This window comes from Parambassis ranga, chromosome 4 (assembly GCF_900634625.1).
Source record: "Parambassis ranga chromosome 4, fParRan2.1, whole genome shotgun sequence".
Taxonomy (NCBI): Eukaryota; Metazoa; Chordata; class Actinopteri; family Ambassidae; genus Parambassis; species Parambassis ranga.
Window position 1 is genome coordinate 9928042 of NC_041025.1, and position 19146 is coordinate 9947187.

The window sequence follows — 19146 nt, forward strand, 5'->3', positions numbered from 1 at the left end:
AGTGGTGATTGGGTTTCAGCTTTCTGCACAGAGGGAGAGCTGTAATGTGTTTGATGGAAGTGGTTTCTGTCGAGAAAAGCAAACTTCATGGAGTATTAACTTAAGCTTAACTTGGAAAGAATCAATTAAGGAAGCACACATCAGTCAAGTAAATTAACTTGTGTAGTATATGGCTCATTAGGACAACTTGGCACCCAGATGCACACACGCACATAAGTGGAAGGAAAAAGACCACACACCTGAAGTAACAGCAGGAATTATCAGTTTAACATGCCTGCATTTTGAATTTGTAATAGCTGCATATAACACTACTGTGCAGTATAACAGACCATGGTGCGATACCCCCCCCCATCACAAATTGCCAGTTACTGTATGTGTCTTCCAGAAAATGGTAAAATATCAGGCCTTGGAGGGGAAACACACTGACCCGTTTCATTAGATCATTTAACATGTGCACACAAACAGAAAACAGAGCTTACCTCATGCAGGCAGGTGTACTGAACGTGATACGGGGCAACCGTCTCCTCTCCTTTGATCTCTACATTAATGTGCATGCGGATGGCCCCAGACACAGCTGATTTGTCTGTACGCTTGTCTGAAAACAGCACAAAACACAAAGTTAGATCGTCATAAAACTGCATGATGAGTAAAGCCAAAAAGGAGCTGTAAGAAGAGGAGGAGGAGGAGGAGTATAAAATCCACCTACCTAGATTGTACCAGACGTCCATCTCTCCGCTCAGAGTGCGGACCTCGATGATGGTTTGACCGAGGAAGTCGTCAGACTCTCGCTTGAACTTCTGCTTCACACGGGACTTAATGTCATCATCTTCATCCCACACTCGCACCTTAATGCGGTCGGAGGAGTTGTGACATTCACTGCACAGACAGAAAACCTGAGAGTCAGCCAAACGGTCAGATATAGAAGTTACACCAGCAAGAGAGCATATGGACCACTCTCATGAATCACTGAGTGACAAACGCTTTCAGAGTAAACATAAAATACTCTCTTTATGGATACACAGCAAAGAATCTGATTTTTTTAATTTAAAATGAATGTAAACTTTTGTAAAAAAAAAAAAAAAAATGATGAGACTCACAAATTAAACGTCTCCTCCCAGACAGGGTTGAGGTTGCCGTAGATAGTCTTGGTCCTCTTTTTTGTCTTTCCCACCTGAACGGTCACATAGGGATCACTGGAACCGGTTTTATCCTTGGCTTGTAGACCCTGAGCACACAACACTAGGAAAAGGGAAAAAAATCCACACGGGTCAGTCAGTGTGTGTGAGTTTGGATACAAACAGATGCCTCTTAACTCATCTTACCTTCTGCTCTACTGCCCCACATAAGCCACCTGTGTTCCCTGCACACTAACGGCAGCTTGTGTCTTTTTATAGACACTAACACCTGACATATGCCGTCCCCCTGACCGTGATGCTGACCATGTTGGCCAGCTCCCTTCAAAGCCACAGCACGATTGAGAATGTGATGCCAGTCCACTCACCTGTGATGCTGATCTTGGCCGACCACTTCGAGGTGCCATCGAGCACGCTCTGTTTGATCTGCTTCATTTGGGTGACGTGAGTGGATTTGAGGACAGCAAACACTTCCTGAATGAGTTCGAAGATCTCGGGTTTGTTCCTCTCACGGATCTTCATGCGGTCCTTGAGAACCATGATGATGTTCTGGGTTCGGTCCTCTGCACCATGTTTGGAGCTCTTCTCTGCTGCTCCTGTTGGCAAGAAAATCAAACCAACAATTGATCAAGCATTTAAATATGAACACAATACAGACAAGTAGGCTTATGGTTATAAAGCTTCAAGTCATACCTGATAACAACAGAAAATTGCATGCGGGGGATACATTTCTATGGTTTCAAGATCATTTGAAGCATATTTCAATTTAAAATGGACGCGTGGAAGAGTGCGTGGTGAAGAAAAACTTGGATATAGTTCACGAATGAGAGGCGGACACATTTGCAGAGCTATAAAATGCTGAGATGGAAAGAGAGGTGGATGACAACAAAAGACAAATGGCTTTTAATATCCCTTCAAGAAAACGAGGAAAATAAGAAAGTGGGAGTGAGAGGAAAAGGTGGAGGAGGACTGTGTGCTTGGCAGTGACAAATAGACACATGAGGAAATAAATGGACTGGATATTTTTCTCTTAATGAAAAAAAGCACTGACACAGCAAGAAGTCAAAAACATCAAGTCAGCAAATGGATTTTTGTCTGCACTGAACACCACATGAAACCATCTGAGGTTTATAACTCTACTTACTGGTTATATAAAGAAATAACAAGTTATAGGCCAAGAAATAAATGTTTAGTTACACATTTAAAGTATTTTTAAGAAAGTTTGATATCACTTTTGTGTCTGTTAAATATGATAGATGCATTAATCACTAAAGGGCAACAGCAGGTCAAAATAAACTTCACAGTGCATCTAAAATTCTCAGATAAACATAGACAGTGGTCAGCTGAGAGAGACGTAATTTTATCCAATTTGAACCCTAAAATGATAAATGTACTTCTCTATATCTGCTATAATGTTTACAGCACACGTTACGTGGCTTTATTAGACTTTCATGTCTGCAGATGTTGTACACTGTGTTGTGAAGTTTAGATAGAGATGTAGTGTATAGTAGTAATTGTTTCTCTTACTTTGTAGACAGTCTGCATTGAGCAGATCTTGGCACTTCTCGTGGCATTTGACTCCACACTCAGTACAGCGCATGCCCTGGCGAGCAATACCCCACAGCAGCCCCTCACACTCGTAACAGTAAGTGGGTGTGGTGGCCGTCCACACCTCAAAGTTGTGAGGGGTGGTGCAGGAGATTGGATATATGAGGGCCTGTAGGGTCTTCTTATAAACATGGCTCTTCTACAAGGGCACAAACAAAGCAAAAGAGTCAAGTTCTGCTTCCAGTTTACTTCTGACATTATGTAAAATAATTTGATTAGACGATGTAAACCAGGACCAACCAGCTCTTCATTATGAAGGGTGCTAGACGTCAGAGCTGATGTGATGCCTGCCTTCCTGGAGTTCTGGACCAAGGACTGAGTGACAGAAGAGAAGGAGGGGTGAGTCTCAGCTCCCACATTTAATATCTAATATATCAAGACCAATCTCAGTGCAGCCTGTGGGGAAATGTGTCTCTCTGGCAATGTTTTCCTGCACAGTTACAACAAAGTCAACACCTGAAGAATTTAAAGGGATTCATTTTGTTTAAAGTGATCAATTTATTGACACAGCAAATGCTCTCAATTATCACTTAATGTGAAATTCGTTTTACTCACCATAGCCTGTGGCAGTGATGGGAAGTCGAGGAAGAAAAGAGATCATGTTAATAGTAGTTACAAGTAAGAAACGAGTAGGTAATTAAAAAGTATGCATTAACTGAGGGAATTTTTGATGATTATAGCAGAAACGAATGCAATGAAATCATGATAGAATCAACAGCACTGAACAATGTGGATCTACAGGCAGATAGGGAGACTTGAATAGCAAGAAAGTCACTGCTGCAGCCGTCTAATTATCTGATATCTGAATGAAATAATACTCAGTGCACATTCTGCCAGTGCCAAACCTTGCCCAGTCAATTACCTGAGACGTTCTGACAAGTCGTGCATGTGTGTGCTGGTGAACGTGGGAGGGGAAAAACACAAATGCACCTGTCACCTGCCTGTCAGTGTGTAGTGGGTGTTATTTATCAAATTAATGAGGTCAGTCATTCAAGCTAATTGCTTCTATGTGGTACTGCTCGAATGGGACGGGTGTAGGGAATGACACACTGAGCTTTGCCTGGCAGTGCACGTAAAGCATCAGAATTATGTTAGTCTCCACTGCATTATGAACGTGAATGTATAAAATAAAGTTTGGAGAAATTATGTTATTAGTCAAGAAATCAGATCAGAAGAATTGCTGCCTTTTTCAGGTAGTAATTAGCAAGCTACAGCATGTTAGCATAGGTTAGCACAAAGACATGAAACAGCAGGCAGATGTCCTATACCTGCCTTTACAGGAAGAAATGACACAAATAGTTTTTAGGTCATTTTGAATGATGGTCAGTGCATGTAAAATATCACAGACCTGGTGAAAATGGCAGAGAAGCTTGTTCCAGACAGGAGACAGTTGCCTTGTGAGGCTCATAACAAGGGTCTGTTTTATGGATTTCATGTCTTTTTGTCATTCTATGACCTTGCCCAAACAGTTATACAGTATGTGTTGTAATGGGAGTCATTAGGAATTATTTGTCATCTAACCACACTGTTGACTTCGCAATCCCCACACATGAGCTATGTTCTTAGTTTTAATGGGCAGATACGAGAGTGATATTAATCTTCTGCTTAATCAGATAAGTCATATAATCAACAGGAAATAATATGTTTCTTTAAGTTATTTCCTTAAAAGAATTATGTGTCTGTTATCTGGTCTTTGTAGTAGCCTTTCAGCCTCGGAGCTCACCATCAGGGTTTAACAGGATGGATATGTATGATACATTACAGTGGATGAATTGCATTGGGCAGGAAGGTGCAGAGTAAAAAGAAGCCGTGTGGAAAAACAGACTGCAGAGAATCAGAAGGAAACAGCTTTTGTAGAGATAGCTGCTGAGCTGTGTGTTGGATAGACTGGGTAGATGTGAGCAATATAAGGAGATTAGTGCATAAACTCACCAGATCGCTGACCAGAGGCATGGCTTTCCTCTTCCTGAGGTCTGGCATACTGTCAATGCTGTACAGAGCACCACCCATTCTGGAGACAAAGCATAACATCATCTGTATTTGCAGCGAAACTTGTTAACGAATCAATTAGACGATAAATACATCTAGAGGGCATGGCTCTGCCTTTTGGTTGGCTGGTTATAGATTTTCAGTAACAGTGGTGGTGTTGGCCTCATGGTTACTTACCCTGCTGATAAAAGCAGAGAGGCAATGCCAACACTTTCTCCTCGGGCCTGAGGTGGAGGAGAAAGAGTTAGAAAAGGAAGAAAAGGAAGTATTATATATTTCTTTTAAAATTGTACAATAAATAATAGAGTCTACAAACAAAAACAACACATCTAAGAGTAAATAAAAAGGGGTAAAGGAGGAGAAAGGCGTGTCTTCTTAGGGTGTGTGGTACTGATATCAACAGAGCACTGTAGTACAAAGACTACATCCAGATGGCTATGTAATCATTCTTCTAATTCTATCTGCTCTATTACTGAAAGACATGCTCTTTGTCTGCTTGCTGTTTTAAGGCCTGACACACTGATACAAACGTCACTGTGATGCACAGAAATAGTCTGGATTGATATAAACTCCAGGCTTTGAAAATGACACCTAGCAGGCTTCATATGTTGCTTCTTGTCTCTAGCTATAAATAAGCTTTACACTAGGATACATAAAGTTTGAAGGAATGCACTACAGGCCTCACCCACCTGAGAGTCTGCTCCTGGGTAATCAGAACGGACTACATGCAAATCGCTACGAGGATGGCAAACAACTGAAAAGAAAATAATGAAATGGCAAAATACAATACAAGGGGTAAACAAAGACTATCAAATAATCACAAGACCATATAGTTCACAGCAGCAAGCAAAAACTGGGGAGTGGTCAACAAGAAGCTGGAAAGAAACAAGGAAACAGAAGGACATGCAGGGATCGATGCAACAAGTCAGAGAGCTCGAATATTTATGAATAACAGCTGAACAGCAACAGAGGAAACAGACTATCACCCATCCATGTGAGGGCAGATACACTTCTGGTCGGGAGTACACAACAAAGACACAAACACACACACACTCAGGCTGTACTCTACCTCTTGTAGCTGCAGTCGTACTCTGCTGAAGAGTCTGAGCCAGTTGGCTTTGGCTCTGGCAGGACCAGGTTCCATGATTTCCCTCTTAGGAAAGCTAAAAGTACAATTTGGAGTTATATTCATACTGTTAAGTACACTAAATGTACTGACGACAAAGGGCAGAAAACACATAATGCTGTAATGCGAATGCTTCTTCTATGAAGCTAGTATCATGTTAGGAAGAGAAAGGTGATGATCCAGTTACATTATGGATGATCTGTGTTACAATATCAACATATTTTACATGGAAAATGGAATATACAGTATAATAGTATGTAGCATGAAAATGTACTGATTGATTGACATCTGATTGAATACAGTTGTTGAATGCTTATGTCCTTTGTGACCATTACCAAAACGAATGATCTCACCTTGGAACAGGAGGCTCCACAGGTTTCTCCTCAGGAGCCGGCGGGGTGGTCTCTGCTGCTGCAGGCTGCTCAGGGGGTTGAGGTTCCTCTGGTGGCACTTCAGATTTGGGCTCAGGCTCCAAGTACTTGGTGTCCAGAGCTGGGGCCTGTGATGTACTTGTGAGTGTGGATGTGGTAGTGATGGACAGGTCCTGTTGTGAAGGTGTAAACTGTGTTTTGGTGGAATCTGTGGTGAAAGGGGGCAACGTGTTGTCCTGTGAGACTGGAGGTAGACCAGGTGCTGCGCTGGGAGGTTGGAGCTGATCATGGGCAGGTCGCTGCTGATGCAGAGACGCCTGCTTTTCTAATGGTGGCCTGGTGGATGACACACCATCAGAGGGGGGCATTAGAGTGGGGGCAGTGCTTGTGGGTGTGGGGGTATAAGGAGGCTCCTGGTCTTCACTGAGTGTGCCATCCAGTGGGTACATGTCTTCATCTTCCTCATATGGCATCTCTTCCTCATCTTCATAGTTGTACTCTCCATCCTCTTGGTACATAGCTCCCTCCTCTTCATCATACAGAGCTCCCTCTTCCCCTCCATCTTTGAGGTAGCCTCCCTCGTCGCTATAGATAGCTTGGTGGTCTTCTCCTTCCCATCCAGGCGAGTCTTCTTTGCCGTAGCTGACTGATGAGTGGCAGGAGTGGTAGGAGTCGTTTTCATCGTAGAATTCTGAACCTCGCAAACTATCGCCATCTTCAGGGGCAAACTCCTCGCTGAGCTGAGAGCTGCCTCGACTCAGCTCGCCCGATGAGGCATAACGACTGTCTGTGGGACTGAGGCAAGGAGGAGACATAATTTAGTAAACACACACCTACACAGGTTTAAAAATAAACTACAAGGGTTCCACCGCCACAGAGATACTTAAGAACTTGAGTTGGGGCTGGAGAGGGAGACAGCTAACCAACGGGAAAAAGAGGAGTGACTTAGAACCACACAATCAGGTTACTCAGAGCAGGGGCTTTTTAAGCTAGTGATGCATCTACGTGACTGCAAAGGGAAATCATCGTTTTAGTAATGGGAAAGGTTACTATGGATTCTAGTTCACACCATACAAAAGCACACTTGATTGAAAAACGTAAGATCACATTTTTCATAACCTGGAGATATAAATAGGCCTATAGAGATGAAAAGAAGTGAACATGGAGAAGTTGGGTGTAAATTATGAGCCTGACAGAACAAAAACATTTGTCTTTTTTTATTTGCAGATAAATACGTGAATAATATTTATTCACAGTGATAAATGAGCCTATTAGACAGAGAGACAGACAATGAGTCAGAGAGCAGATTGAGACACATCGAGAAGACTATTTCACACTCGGACACACACTCATACTTTATCGTTTCATCTCTATTGATTGTAGTCATGTTGGTTCAATAATGCATAGAGCAGGAGCAGTAAAGATGGGAACTGTACTAGGGCTTTGAGCTGTGACTCAGAAGGAATACACAAGTATGGATAAATGGACACACATCACAACATCTCTGTGTTTTCACCTCTCTATCACCACCTCCATCTCACATCTCATCCAACACAGACAGTGTCTAAATACACATCTGCCCTCTTTCTTCACAAAAAAACTGAAAAAGAAACACAATAAAATGAAGATGAAAATGAATCTGCCTTTGCCTCTCTGCTCGAGCCCCATTATTGAGCTGACAGCCTCCTGCTGTCTAACAAGTGGAAATTAAATGAGAATAATTACCAAGCATGGGACACCCAGAATAAGACAGGTCCCTTCTTAAAGTCTCACATACAGGGTGAGGCTGTAATAACAAGCTGTCACGAAAACATATGCACACACAGACACACACGCAGAGACACAGGCAGCTCTGCAAATTCCAACTAACAATTAACCTCTCTGTCTCTGACTGTTACAACAACATCAGAAACACACACGCATCCCGTCAATCAGTCACCCACGCACATAAACAGAACACTGAACAGAACTTCTAATCATTGAGGAGATGAGTATAATACATTATTAATGATACTCATTAGTGATTTTACAGGAACACATTAAGAAGAGATGCAGGACCAGTAGATTTCTATATAAAATATAGAATATAAATACATATAGAGAGATAGGGTGAGAGCGCATGCATGCAAGCACAGCGAGCGAGGAGGACGGGACAAGTCCACCACTGACGTCACAGCGAGACGGAGTCACAGGCCGGAGCAGGAGGAAGAAGAAGAGGAGGAGGAAGAGGAGAAGTTGGAGAGGAGGTACAGAGACCCACCTATCGGACAGCGAGTGCCTACTGTCTAGAGAATACTGACGACTGGTGCGCCGGCTCGACCCTGAGCCTGAGTCGATATCGCTGCGCCCGTTGGTGGCCGAGTCTAAACTATCATAGCGTCTGGTAAGAGGAGCAAGGAAGGGAGGCAGGAGGAAGGGGGAGAGGTGGGAGAGGAGCATCAGTAGAGCTCAGTGCAAACGGTTCAAAGAAAGCTCTAACCAAACTGAGCCTCTGCAGTGCCTGGTTAAGGATAGGGTCACAATAATGTGTCAGGCACATGAACTAGTCACCATTAACATCAGATTAACATATCAGCACAGGGCGAGGAATGCATGTTTTGTTCCCCATCCTTTACACTGCATGAGGAAGGGAGCTTTTGACAGACAGTGTGGACAGGAGGAATGATAACAGCAGGCAATACCTCTTAAATTGTGAACCCATCCTTAAAGCTTCTGTACAAAGACCTCTCACTGAGGCTGAGCACTTGAAGGTTTATTTTACCCATCTAAGCCTTACACCATAAGAAAAGGTCAAACTCTGGTTCAAGCTTTTCAGACAAATAACTGTTCAAGATGTCCAGAAATACGTATTTATATATTTCTTTCTGTACAAGGCAGCGTAGTGAAGGAGAGAGAGATCACAAGGGGGATTGTGATGCTCACACACTCAACGTGCACACAAAGATGCAGGCACGCTCTCACACACACACACGTTGTCACAGAAAAGATAACCGCAGAGGCCCACTTCATACATGACCTGTATACAAGAACTCTGTGCCCCAGCATGCTTGTATACACTGAGGCCAGGGTTATTCTCTGGAGGAGGAGAGCACAGTGGGACATGTTACCATGTACAACATGAAACAAAAACAAGGCCGCAGGGGCTCAGTTGTCTCAGGGCTGTATGTCAGAGAATTCAATACACAAAGGAATATTTATTTTGATGTGGGGAGAATGTGATGCTACATTTTCAACATGAATATATTCTGTTTTTTTCTCTTTTTGAAAGAATGAGGAGAAATGAACCACTGTTGTGCAGACTGTGTCGTGAGCTGTAGCATGCTTGTTACCTCATGGCTCTGTGATCATAGTCCAGCTCGTGGATGTCGTCGTTGTACGCGTGTCTGTAGTGCTGGTGCCTCATGGGATACTGGTGCATGGAAGCATTGGGCTGGGAGGTGGTGTAGTAAGGAGGCGGGATGCTGTTACTGGTCTCACTGCGGTAGTCGCTGTCCCTGTCATCCACAGCACTGTCTGGGTCCTCGTCTGATCACACAGAGTGAGGGGGCGAGACAGAAAGAAAGACATGCTGATTAGATCTGAAACTGCACTCTACATATTTTTTAGCAGAACAGCTCAAAAAGGCAGTAAATCTTGATACACTGCCATGTTCAACATCATCTTTTACCATTATATTTTACCATATTCTCTTCTATTTGCACTTTAGGGATGGTTTCATCCTGTTAAATGTTGAGTGCTTACAGCTAAATTTCCATTTAGGATCAATACAGTCTTTAAATGCCCAATTTTAAAGTACAAATGCACATATTTACCCATTTACAGTAAATCATATTAAGCTCTAATATATGTAGGAATGTACATAAGGCCCTGTTTTAATTAAAGTGTGGGTGCTACCTGCCTGCAGTCTGCTGAGGCAACATTTGAATTACACATACACTACCAAGATGGCACTGATGGGACACACAACAACAAGCTTTGTCTATGTTTCTGTGCAAACTATGGGTAAGAGTTTATCATAGTGGCAGTGAAGCAAGATAGACCAAAAAAAAAAAGAAATTCCTGCTTGTTAAGCTTTGGGCGTCCAATAATAACTGAAGCCACATGAGATGTGTGTCTCAGCGTAATTTTTTTTTTTTTATTATTTTTTATTTTAGATACTGTATTAATCCCAGAGGGAAATTCGTTACGGCTGCTGCACAAGCAGTGTCATACAATGACTAGCAAGGCGCGCCACAGGCTAGGGTGAAGTGTCTTGCCCAAGAACACACAACAGTGACTAGGGAGGAGTTGGGATTGAACCACCAACTTTCCAGTTATTGGACAACCCTGCTATCCCACTGCGCCACTGTTGCCCCAGTTTGAACATTTGAACAACTCATCTGTAAAAATATGTTGAAAAATGTAGATCTAGAAAAGTAATCGGACAAATATTGGAAAGTAAAGGCATATGTGCTGGCTCCTGTCGAGCGTAAAGAAAGTTCATAGAGGATTCGTTAAGGAAGAAATACATTTTCTTGGCAGCTAATGGTCTCATGGAGATCATTACATTCAGAGAGAGATAGTCAATAAATACAGAATTACTCCAAGTCATTAGCAGAAGAGGATGAAAGAAACTTACTTTGCTGATCTCCCCACAGACTCCAATTACCTGCAAACAGATAACCTGAAATTAGGTTTGGGCCTTAAATGGAACATGTAATAATTTGTAGCCATAAGAAACAACAGTTTTAATGGATATAGTATGTGTGCTGGCAATGCTGCAACACTCCCTCTGTAAGCAGATTTACACTACACACACTCACCCACCTGCTCCCTGTGTCACCATCACCAGATAGACAGAAAGATAGGAATGTGTGTCTGACACCCAGCATATGTCAGCTCACATTCATCACACATCTATCACCTATAAGTCATTCTTGTGTTCAGGCAAGCATACACTTGTGATTAATCACATCAGCTTCCCTCCCTCTCTCCCTCTGTCCGTCCTTTGCTTCATCTATTAAGCTCATTTCTACCTCCTGTCTAGTCTATTTCTAAGTGAGAGTCAAAGCAGCAGAGGAGATGGAGAGGCACGGAAAAGACGGCACAGGAGGAGGTGGGTGATACTTACAGCACTGAGTGGATGGAGCATGGAGCGGTCGCTCCTGTTCTTCTTGATACTGAGAAGAAATAAAAAAAAAAAACAGGACATGTGAGTAAAATCTTTAGTCTAAGGACAAATGTTGATGACAATTCTGCTGCCATGGAGTGTAACTGGAGAGAAAAGCAGACACAGAAACACACAGAAGCTCTTACATCTTGATCTCTCATGGCATTAAGTTGTTCAAGTTTCTTGGCCCAGTATCTGGCTTCTTCTTCTGGAATGTCTGTAGCAGAAACACTTAACTCAGCATCTTGGAAATTATAAACCAGTGTGCACTTTTACAAGCAATGAAATACAGGCCATACAGTAATCTTATTGATTTGTATGAATGGCATGGCAGAAGTACTAGATGAAGGATCATATCAGTCATCTTTAGTTGATACATTTAGTTTTTCATAACTGCTATGAAACTGTACATGTTGGTCACTTCTTACAAGTCAAAAATGAAAGGTTTATAGTATAATGCTACCAGTAATTGTGTTAGAAATATCCAATATATGACAGAAAAACAATAACAGGTCTGACCTAGTGGCAGTTCAAAGCGTGTGTCCAGCAGCAGCCTGTGAAAGGTCGGATCTTTGGTTCCACAGATCTCATTCTCAGCCATGATCACATTGGAGTCCAGTGTCAGCCACTGACCTGGACCCTCCTGGGGAAGACAGAGAAAAAACTGTGCTCACTGCACGAAGAATGTGGCATGTACATGGCATGTATATGAAGACTCCTGGTCTAATTGTACACATCTCATTTCATAGTATTCAAAAGGAAAACAAACAAGTGCATCTAACTCTTGTTAAACTTTATCACAGAACTCCATCAAACAAAGATTCATGCTTGAGCTTTGAGTCTGAGCCCGAGAGAAGGATTGAGGTGATGTACCTCATTGGATTGCCGTATGTTGCGGAGGGGCATCCATAAGGTGCCCACCATGGTGTCCCAGATCAGCCCTTTATTCCATACTTCCACTGTGAGGCCCAGATCCAGGCGGTTTATTTCACTGAGGAAGAGACAGGTTAAGACAAAGAGAGTTAACACAAAGTATTACAAAGGGGTGAATATTGTATACAGAGGAATACAGTCCATGACATCAGGAGCTGCATTTTGAATCCAGTGATGGATATTCACCATGATTCAATCTGTTGAGGGAAATGAGTCATTCAGCAGGAAGATGGAAAAGAGAACGTGATTGTCAACAAGGCTGCTGGCAACGATATGAGAGGTGGCTCAGACGGGAACACAGCAGAGATGATCTATATTTCACTGAACACACTTTCTCACCGTGCTAAACCCAGGTACATCACATACACCTAATGTCAGGCTATATAGATTATCAGCCCACTGCTCCTTGTTTATTCATTTGCCATGCAAATGAATAAAGACCTAATTATTAACCACAGCTTTGATATGAAAATGATCTTTTTGAGGAAACTCATAAACCGACTGAATGATGAGCTGCTTTTAGTAGCTGTGTTTGTCACTTATTTTGTGACTTTGACACTTTGGAGTTATCAGGTGTTAATGAACGTCTGAATGAGGAGAGACCCTCTTGACTGTGTGAACTCTTCGTCAGCATCAGCAGAGTTGTTTTTTTTCTTCTTCTCTTGTTTAAATCTGACACCTACATTACCCACAATGCAACTCAGCCTTCTATATGGGCAGAAATTAGGGTGTGTTGTACAACTATTGAAATCTCACTAACTTTATTCCAAACCAAAACTTCTTCAAGCAACACAAAAGCTGACAATCAGGATGTTTAGATGAAGCAATCAAAGGATGTGAGAGAAGACATGAAGTACTCACAACATGAAGTCCTGCTCCCAGCATGGCTGACTGCCACGCACAGCGATGGTGGTGCTCTTAACATTCTGCACCTTCAGTGTCACGTATGTGTTAAATTTCTCTGTAAGAAGTTAAACACAAATGCTGCTGGTTAGGTCACTGCACTGTGTCAATGATTCAGAGGACAGATGAGTTTCTATGGGTGTAATTTACCTTGGGGTCCATCAAGCTTGCCTTTCTTGACTGCAGACAAACAGAGAAAACAAAGGAGACATTAGTCTGTTTGGTCCCACTAAAGTGTTTTTTTTCTTTGTTATCTGATATACACAACTCACTCTTTAAAACAATCTAGATGGTGACAGGAAAAAAATTTGCACTGGTTGTCCATTCAGTATAGTATGGTATATACAATAATAAAAACATAATAAATAAAATTACACAGTTTGTACTGTTATAGAGGCCCAAAGGAAACAATAATAAAAACTATAAAATATTGAGCTGGTCACTATTTATTCAGGGACAGAAGCACCCTTTAGGCCTCACATACCCCACACTACAAAACAAACCAAAAAGAAAATGCAGGATTCATTAAGGCTGTGTCAATGACAAGTTTAGTTCCACTTGTAACAGAAGTGGAAAAATACAGTAATGTCCATCAAAACTAAAAACAAAGTCCAGCAGTCTTTGAAAAATGGGGTCCAAGCTGATATTCTTACTGAAAGAGATCTCAGAGGTAAATGGAACCACCACCACTCCTGCATATCCACTTTTAATGGTATTCCTTTACTTTGTTTAGGTTTCTTGGCTGCCAAAGAGCAATCAGGTGTAACGTCCAAACCTGCTGTCCTGCACATAAAACCACATCAGAAGTGGTGCTTCTGAAAGGAGCAGTCAACCATTTTATAGGTGGTCCGCTACAAGTTGAAAATGATTAATTTACATGAACCTTGTCTGTCACCACACGTGATGCACAACACTCAGTCGGTGTGCAGACAGCTTGTGGGCGAGCAGTGTGGCAAAAAAAAGATCATCATTAAAAAAATAAAACCGGCTCGTTCTTGATCAACACATCCCTACTTAGGTTGTCATGTGACCTTACCACACAGTCCAGACAGATCACTGCCCTCAGCCCGTGTGCATGAAAGCATGGTCGGCTGGTGATTGACAACAGACTGGCATTTTAGAGAGAGAGAGAGTGGGAGGTCTGCAGTTCTCAGCCTGGGACTCCTCTGTGCTCTTTGGGCAAAATGCCAGGATCTCAATATGAAAGCCTGCATCTATTCAGCAGGAGATGTCAGGGTGTCTGAGTCACTCTTTGGACAGGCCAGTAGGACAGTTGGTGCCGCTATAAGTAAAAAGGGGATGCCAGGAAGATGAGCGCCTGCATGCATATCAGATAGATGCATGTGTGTGTGTGCCTGTGTGTCTATCACAATAGACAAGGCTCAGCTGAGGTGCCACTGGCAGCCTCTTCACGCAGGGTCCTTTGGAGCTACCAGACTGACTTTTAAAACCACAGTGACGTCAGAAGCCCATTCATTATTCATTCAATCCCGCACCCTGCTGATGCCCATCATCCTTGTGTTCAGCAGTGAGGTATTAATATGCAGAGTTATGGTATTTAATCCCTGCTGATTGCCTCTTTTCATTGATGTTACATTTACGGAAAGAAGTACAAGGAGTAGGCAAAATTAAAGACTGAGCTAAGTTGACTTAAACAACATGCACTTCATAATGCATGACCTACAGTCTGACTGTCTAAAATAAAAGAAGATAACTACATAAACACAGCCTGTTATCAAGTCGATAAAAGCTCAAATTTCAGGATTGCACATGTGATGATGACAAAGAAACACTCATTTCAGTCATTTTCTTAGTCAGTAACTGCAGAGCAGGAATGATATTCATTGTGGACAAATTGGCTTCTAAAAATAGCATTACCCCCCGGTTCACACTTATCGCTTAAATATTGCTCGGATTCATGAGGCAGGTGCCGGAGTAAGCCAACTTCAAAGCAAAACCCTCTTCCTGATTTTCTAGCTGCTGACAAGGCAGTCATGCCAGAGGACTGAGAAGGGCTGATTTCTGTGGTAGCGCAGAAAAACATTCATTTGGCATAGATGCATTTAAATTAGTGTTCTTAAATTGACAGATGCACCTCAACTTGCCAACACTCCCTCTCTTTCACACTGTCCTCTCCTCGCCATCAGCGGGTCCACTCTCTCCCTCTCTCGCTCCATCACTCGCTCCCCCTGCCATGTGGCGAGTATGCACGTGTGCTCCCTTTCTATCTCTTTCTCTCGTGCTCCATTAATCTCTCTGTGGAGCCGGATGCTGGCAGAGTGAGCTGCATCCCCAACACTAAAAATAACCACTTCAGTGTGACAGGGGTGGGTGGGTGGTTGGAGGGGTGCTGGAAAGAAGGGAGGAGTGTGTGCGGAGGCTACTTGCTTACAGGCATAAGACTGAACCAACATCGCTGAAGTTGCAGAGGAAAGAGTGAAGGCTAGTATAGCTGAAAAAACAATAGTGTTACATATTTTCTGCAAAGCCACAACAGAAAATGTTAAGTTGCTGCCACAGCAAATACAGGATCTCATTTTCTCCTTTTTATGCAGAATAAAATTGGACAAATATATTCTCTCTTGCCCCGGTCCAAAACAGCTGAAGGGGCTTTTTTTATTTCCTGAGGGTTTCAAATTAAAAGCTTTCAAAGAGCCCACACTTCTGAGCAATTATACGGAAGCAAGCAACAACAATATAAACCTGCAGAGAGCGAGCAGGCGAGAGGACAAATATGAAGAACTGACTGAAATTACACAGTCACCAAGACTGAAGGGTCATTTCAGTGCATCTGTTTCATAAAATCCAGCCACACACACTTAGTGTATATCAGTAATGTGTATTGACCAGTCGATGATTTAATAACCCTCTTATTCAGGCCTCATTAAAACGTGTAAAAAGCTTTCATAACGGAAAATATACAATACAGTAACGAGAAGCCTGAGCATCTAAGCTTGTTATTGTTACATTAATGCAGCAGTGTGTTTGAAATGGTAAAAGGCTGCAGAAATAACCAAGGAGGGTCTGACGATTCTGCTAAAACCTTCCAATTATTTCATCTTAAATAGCCTTTATTGTGTGCGGATGTGAAAAGGTGATGCTGTGCCTGCTTGACTCACTCTCTTATAAAGTTGTAACGCATGAATATGCATCTTGCTACAGGGTGTGACAGTAAAGATAGCTGCCAGATTTGAATGTGCTTATTCAGCTGCTGTGGCACAGTCCATCATTTCACAGCATACATCATGAGACATGAAAGATGAGTATACACAACACATCTCCAAAGAGGCCACATGATGGCTGCAGCCTACCCACACATCCTCTAATCTTTCATTTTTCTCACAGTCGCCATGAAAAAAAAATATAGTATCAATATAAAGCTAGCTGCAGGCTTACAACAGAGTGTGTAAAAACTAATGAGGAAATGCCAGCAGACTTAAAATACCAGTGGGGTTGCTATGACAACAAAGCTTCAGGACATAAAGGGACCACCGATGAGCCTGAGTCTCAATCCTGACATCTGTGCAATCAGCTCCTGCACCGGTGTCAGCAGCACATCGCAGCCTCTTCACAAACACTACAAGTCTGTTCCAACCTCCTGCCAGATCTGAAGAAGAAGCTAGAGGAAATCACTGTCTTTATCTTTAGTCCTTCATGTGTGAAGCTGATGCCACATTCGGAGTGGATTGCAGCAATTGGGTCCTAATTTGGATTGGGCAAGGATTTCATCGAATTAATGTTAACCAGTTAACATTTCATGTTAACAGTTTCATTTAACAGCATTGTTGAAGAACACACACAGAGAGAGAGAGAGAGAGAGAGAGAGAGAGAAGCAAGGCGAAGTAACCACTGAGATGACCGCCAATGGTGTAAATAAGTTCCTAAAGTGGCATGTGGATGACCAAAAGGATAAAAGCATGTTTGGCATGTACACAAACCACCCACTGAGTTTCCGTGTGGACAGAGATGAGATATAATACTTTGTTTTGGTTAATAACATGAAAATATTCTGATAATCCAATCCTAATCCAACAAAACCAAACAATTTCTCCTGTGCTAGGTCTACTTCCTGTAAATAATCCCATATTACAGACTGACAGCTTCATCTTTGAATCACTGATAGCAATTAAGTCCACTGCTGCTTGGGAGACAAACATCACAGACACCATCGGTGACTCAGAGAAGATGACATCTACAGTGTCATTTTGTAGTGCGATTTATGAGTAGGCATGTGTTTATACAGTAGAGGGAAACCTGGAGGGTCACACCTGATTAACGGACAGAATCGGCTGTGGCTTTGTCGCTCAATCGGTGGAAGAGAAATTGAAGATTATCGCAACATGGTCACGTGGTTTAAAGACATCTCACGGTGAGGAAACAGCACACGCCTTTCCCCTGCTGGCTTCAGGAAATTACGCGTGAAAATGGAGATGACGGGAGATAATCTTTAAACAAACCCACATCCTGCTCGTTTGTAATAAATCATAAAACACAGCAGCAAACTGGAAGTGGAAATTTTGCTTTACTGTAGTTGACAGAGGCTGGTCTGGAAGCATACAAATACTCCATGTATCGATCCGGTTGTAGCTGTGCCAGGCTTTGTAAAAATGAGCCGGAGCTGTCATCGTGGACAGCTGGAGTGCAATGTTTATAAATAAATTACAGTAAGAAAAAAACTGACTGGAAATATACAAAAACGATATAGATGATGGGAAATATCTGCCTTATTTTAAGTCATTTAGTGTTAAATTTAACAAGGTTCTTTCTCGTTTCAACAGCCTATGTCAGGCTTAATGTCACTGACACATCCACAGAAGCTGCAGAGATAGTAGCCTATCTGCTGTCATTTAAACAGCCCCCAGCCGAAAGTCGTGCCATGACAGAGTGTAGTTTTCCTTCTTACCTCCAACACACAGCAATGACATTTCTTATATGCGCCTTTAGTCCAGGGTGCAGCTTCTTCACCGGTTTCCTTATTGGCTGAGCTAATCTGTGGAATACACAGTCCTGTAGTGAATGGCTGGGATGGAGATGGAGAAGCCTGCCGTCGCTGTTTAACCGGACCGGAGGTTCCGTTACACCTGACAGAAATCAAAGTCTTCACACCCGGAGAGTCGCACGCCAGCGTCGCAGCCCTCTCTTGTCTATTTTATGGCGAGTCTGTCTAAATTTGAGAATCCTCTCTCCTCCACTTTCGCTTTCAGCTCTCCGGTCCCCAACACACAGCCATCTTGTTCAGCTTCAGCACCACCGCTGCGCGGACAGCTCCTGTAAGTGACGTCAGAGTACGTGGTGATGGTGTGTGAGGTGGAGCTGGGCTGAGACACGACATTTATGGGCTTCCTAATTTTACAAATGTCTTGAAAGATATCTAGTAATTGATCTTTTTAAATGCAGTCAAATCATTCACGGGCAGGTACCAAGTAGATCATAAGTAACTGAATATGTTATATTATAATGTCCAGTCGTGGCACTTTAAGGATATTTTGAGGGAAATAAAGAACATAATACTATTTAAGAAAGGAGCGAATGAATCAGTAATGACATCCATCATCACATCCACTGACACAGAGAGGGGTGGCTTTAACATGCATGGCCTCCATTAGACTGTGTCCCTTCAGCTGAACTGTAGAGTTTGTTCTAAGATACCAGAAAATTACTCAAAGGAAGTAACCTCACCTCATCCATGCTCTGCTTCTACAAGACTTGAAAAAAAACATACGACGTTATGATGGTGCTACATGCATCATCACCACCAACAGGTCTGTATACAAACTGCTGTTGTCTCTGTTAAATATCTATAGATATGTTCAGTTATTAAACTCAGTGCTGAACTTCCCTGCATACTTACCACAGAGCATCATCTTTAAAACACTAGACAGGCCAAGCCAAGCTTTAATAAGCAGCATGGGTTGCCTCTTGCTTGGGCCAACA

General features: G+C 42.5%; 1 protein-coding gene across 1 annotated transcript in view; it reads right to left on the bottom strand.

The window, feature by feature from the left end:
• The window catches only part of unc13a (unc-13 homolog A (C. elegans)), a 36356-nt gene extending 17274 nt beyond the window's left edge, over positions 1 to 19082 (bottom strand). The window contains exons 1-21 of the mRNA XM_028403554.1: positions 19064 to 19082; positions 18116 to 18480; positions 13363 to 13392; positions 13171 to 13270; positions 12250 to 12367; positions 11896 to 12019; positions 11523 to 11593; positions 11338 to 11386; positions 10846 to 10875; positions 9557 to 9752; positions 6308 to 7022; positions 5800 to 5883; positions 4908 to 4954; positions 4674 to 4752; positions 3297 to 3302; positions 2982 to 3056; positions 2661 to 2880; positions 1502 to 1729; positions 1098 to 1239; positions 707 to 876; positions 480 to 595 (exon numbers count right to left, since the gene is read on the bottom strand). Coding sequence (XP_028259355.1) covers positions 480 to 595; positions 707 to 876; positions 1098 to 1239; positions 1502 to 1729; positions 2661 to 2880; positions 2982 to 3056; positions 3297 to 3302; positions 4674 to 4752; positions 4908 to 4954; positions 5800 to 5883; positions 6308 to 7022; positions 9557 to 9752; positions 10846 to 10875; positions 11338 to 11386; positions 11523 to 11593; positions 11896 to 12019; positions 12250 to 12367; positions 13171 to 13270; positions 13363 to 13392; positions 18116 to 18137 — 2622 coding nt within the window. The 5' untranslated portion in view covers positions 18138 to 18480; positions 19064 to 19082. The remainder of the gene's footprint in view (positions 1 to 479; positions 596 to 706; positions 877 to 1097; positions 1240 to 1501; positions 1730 to 2660; positions 2881 to 2981; positions 3057 to 3296; positions 3303 to 4673; positions 4753 to 4907; positions 4955 to 5799; positions 5884 to 6307; positions 7023 to 9556; positions 9753 to 10845; positions 10876 to 11337; positions 11387 to 11522; positions 11594 to 11895; positions 12020 to 12249; positions 12368 to 13170; positions 13271 to 13362; positions 13393 to 18115; positions 18481 to 19063) is intronic.
• Between the last annotated feature and the right edge of the window lie 64 nt (positions 19083 to 19146).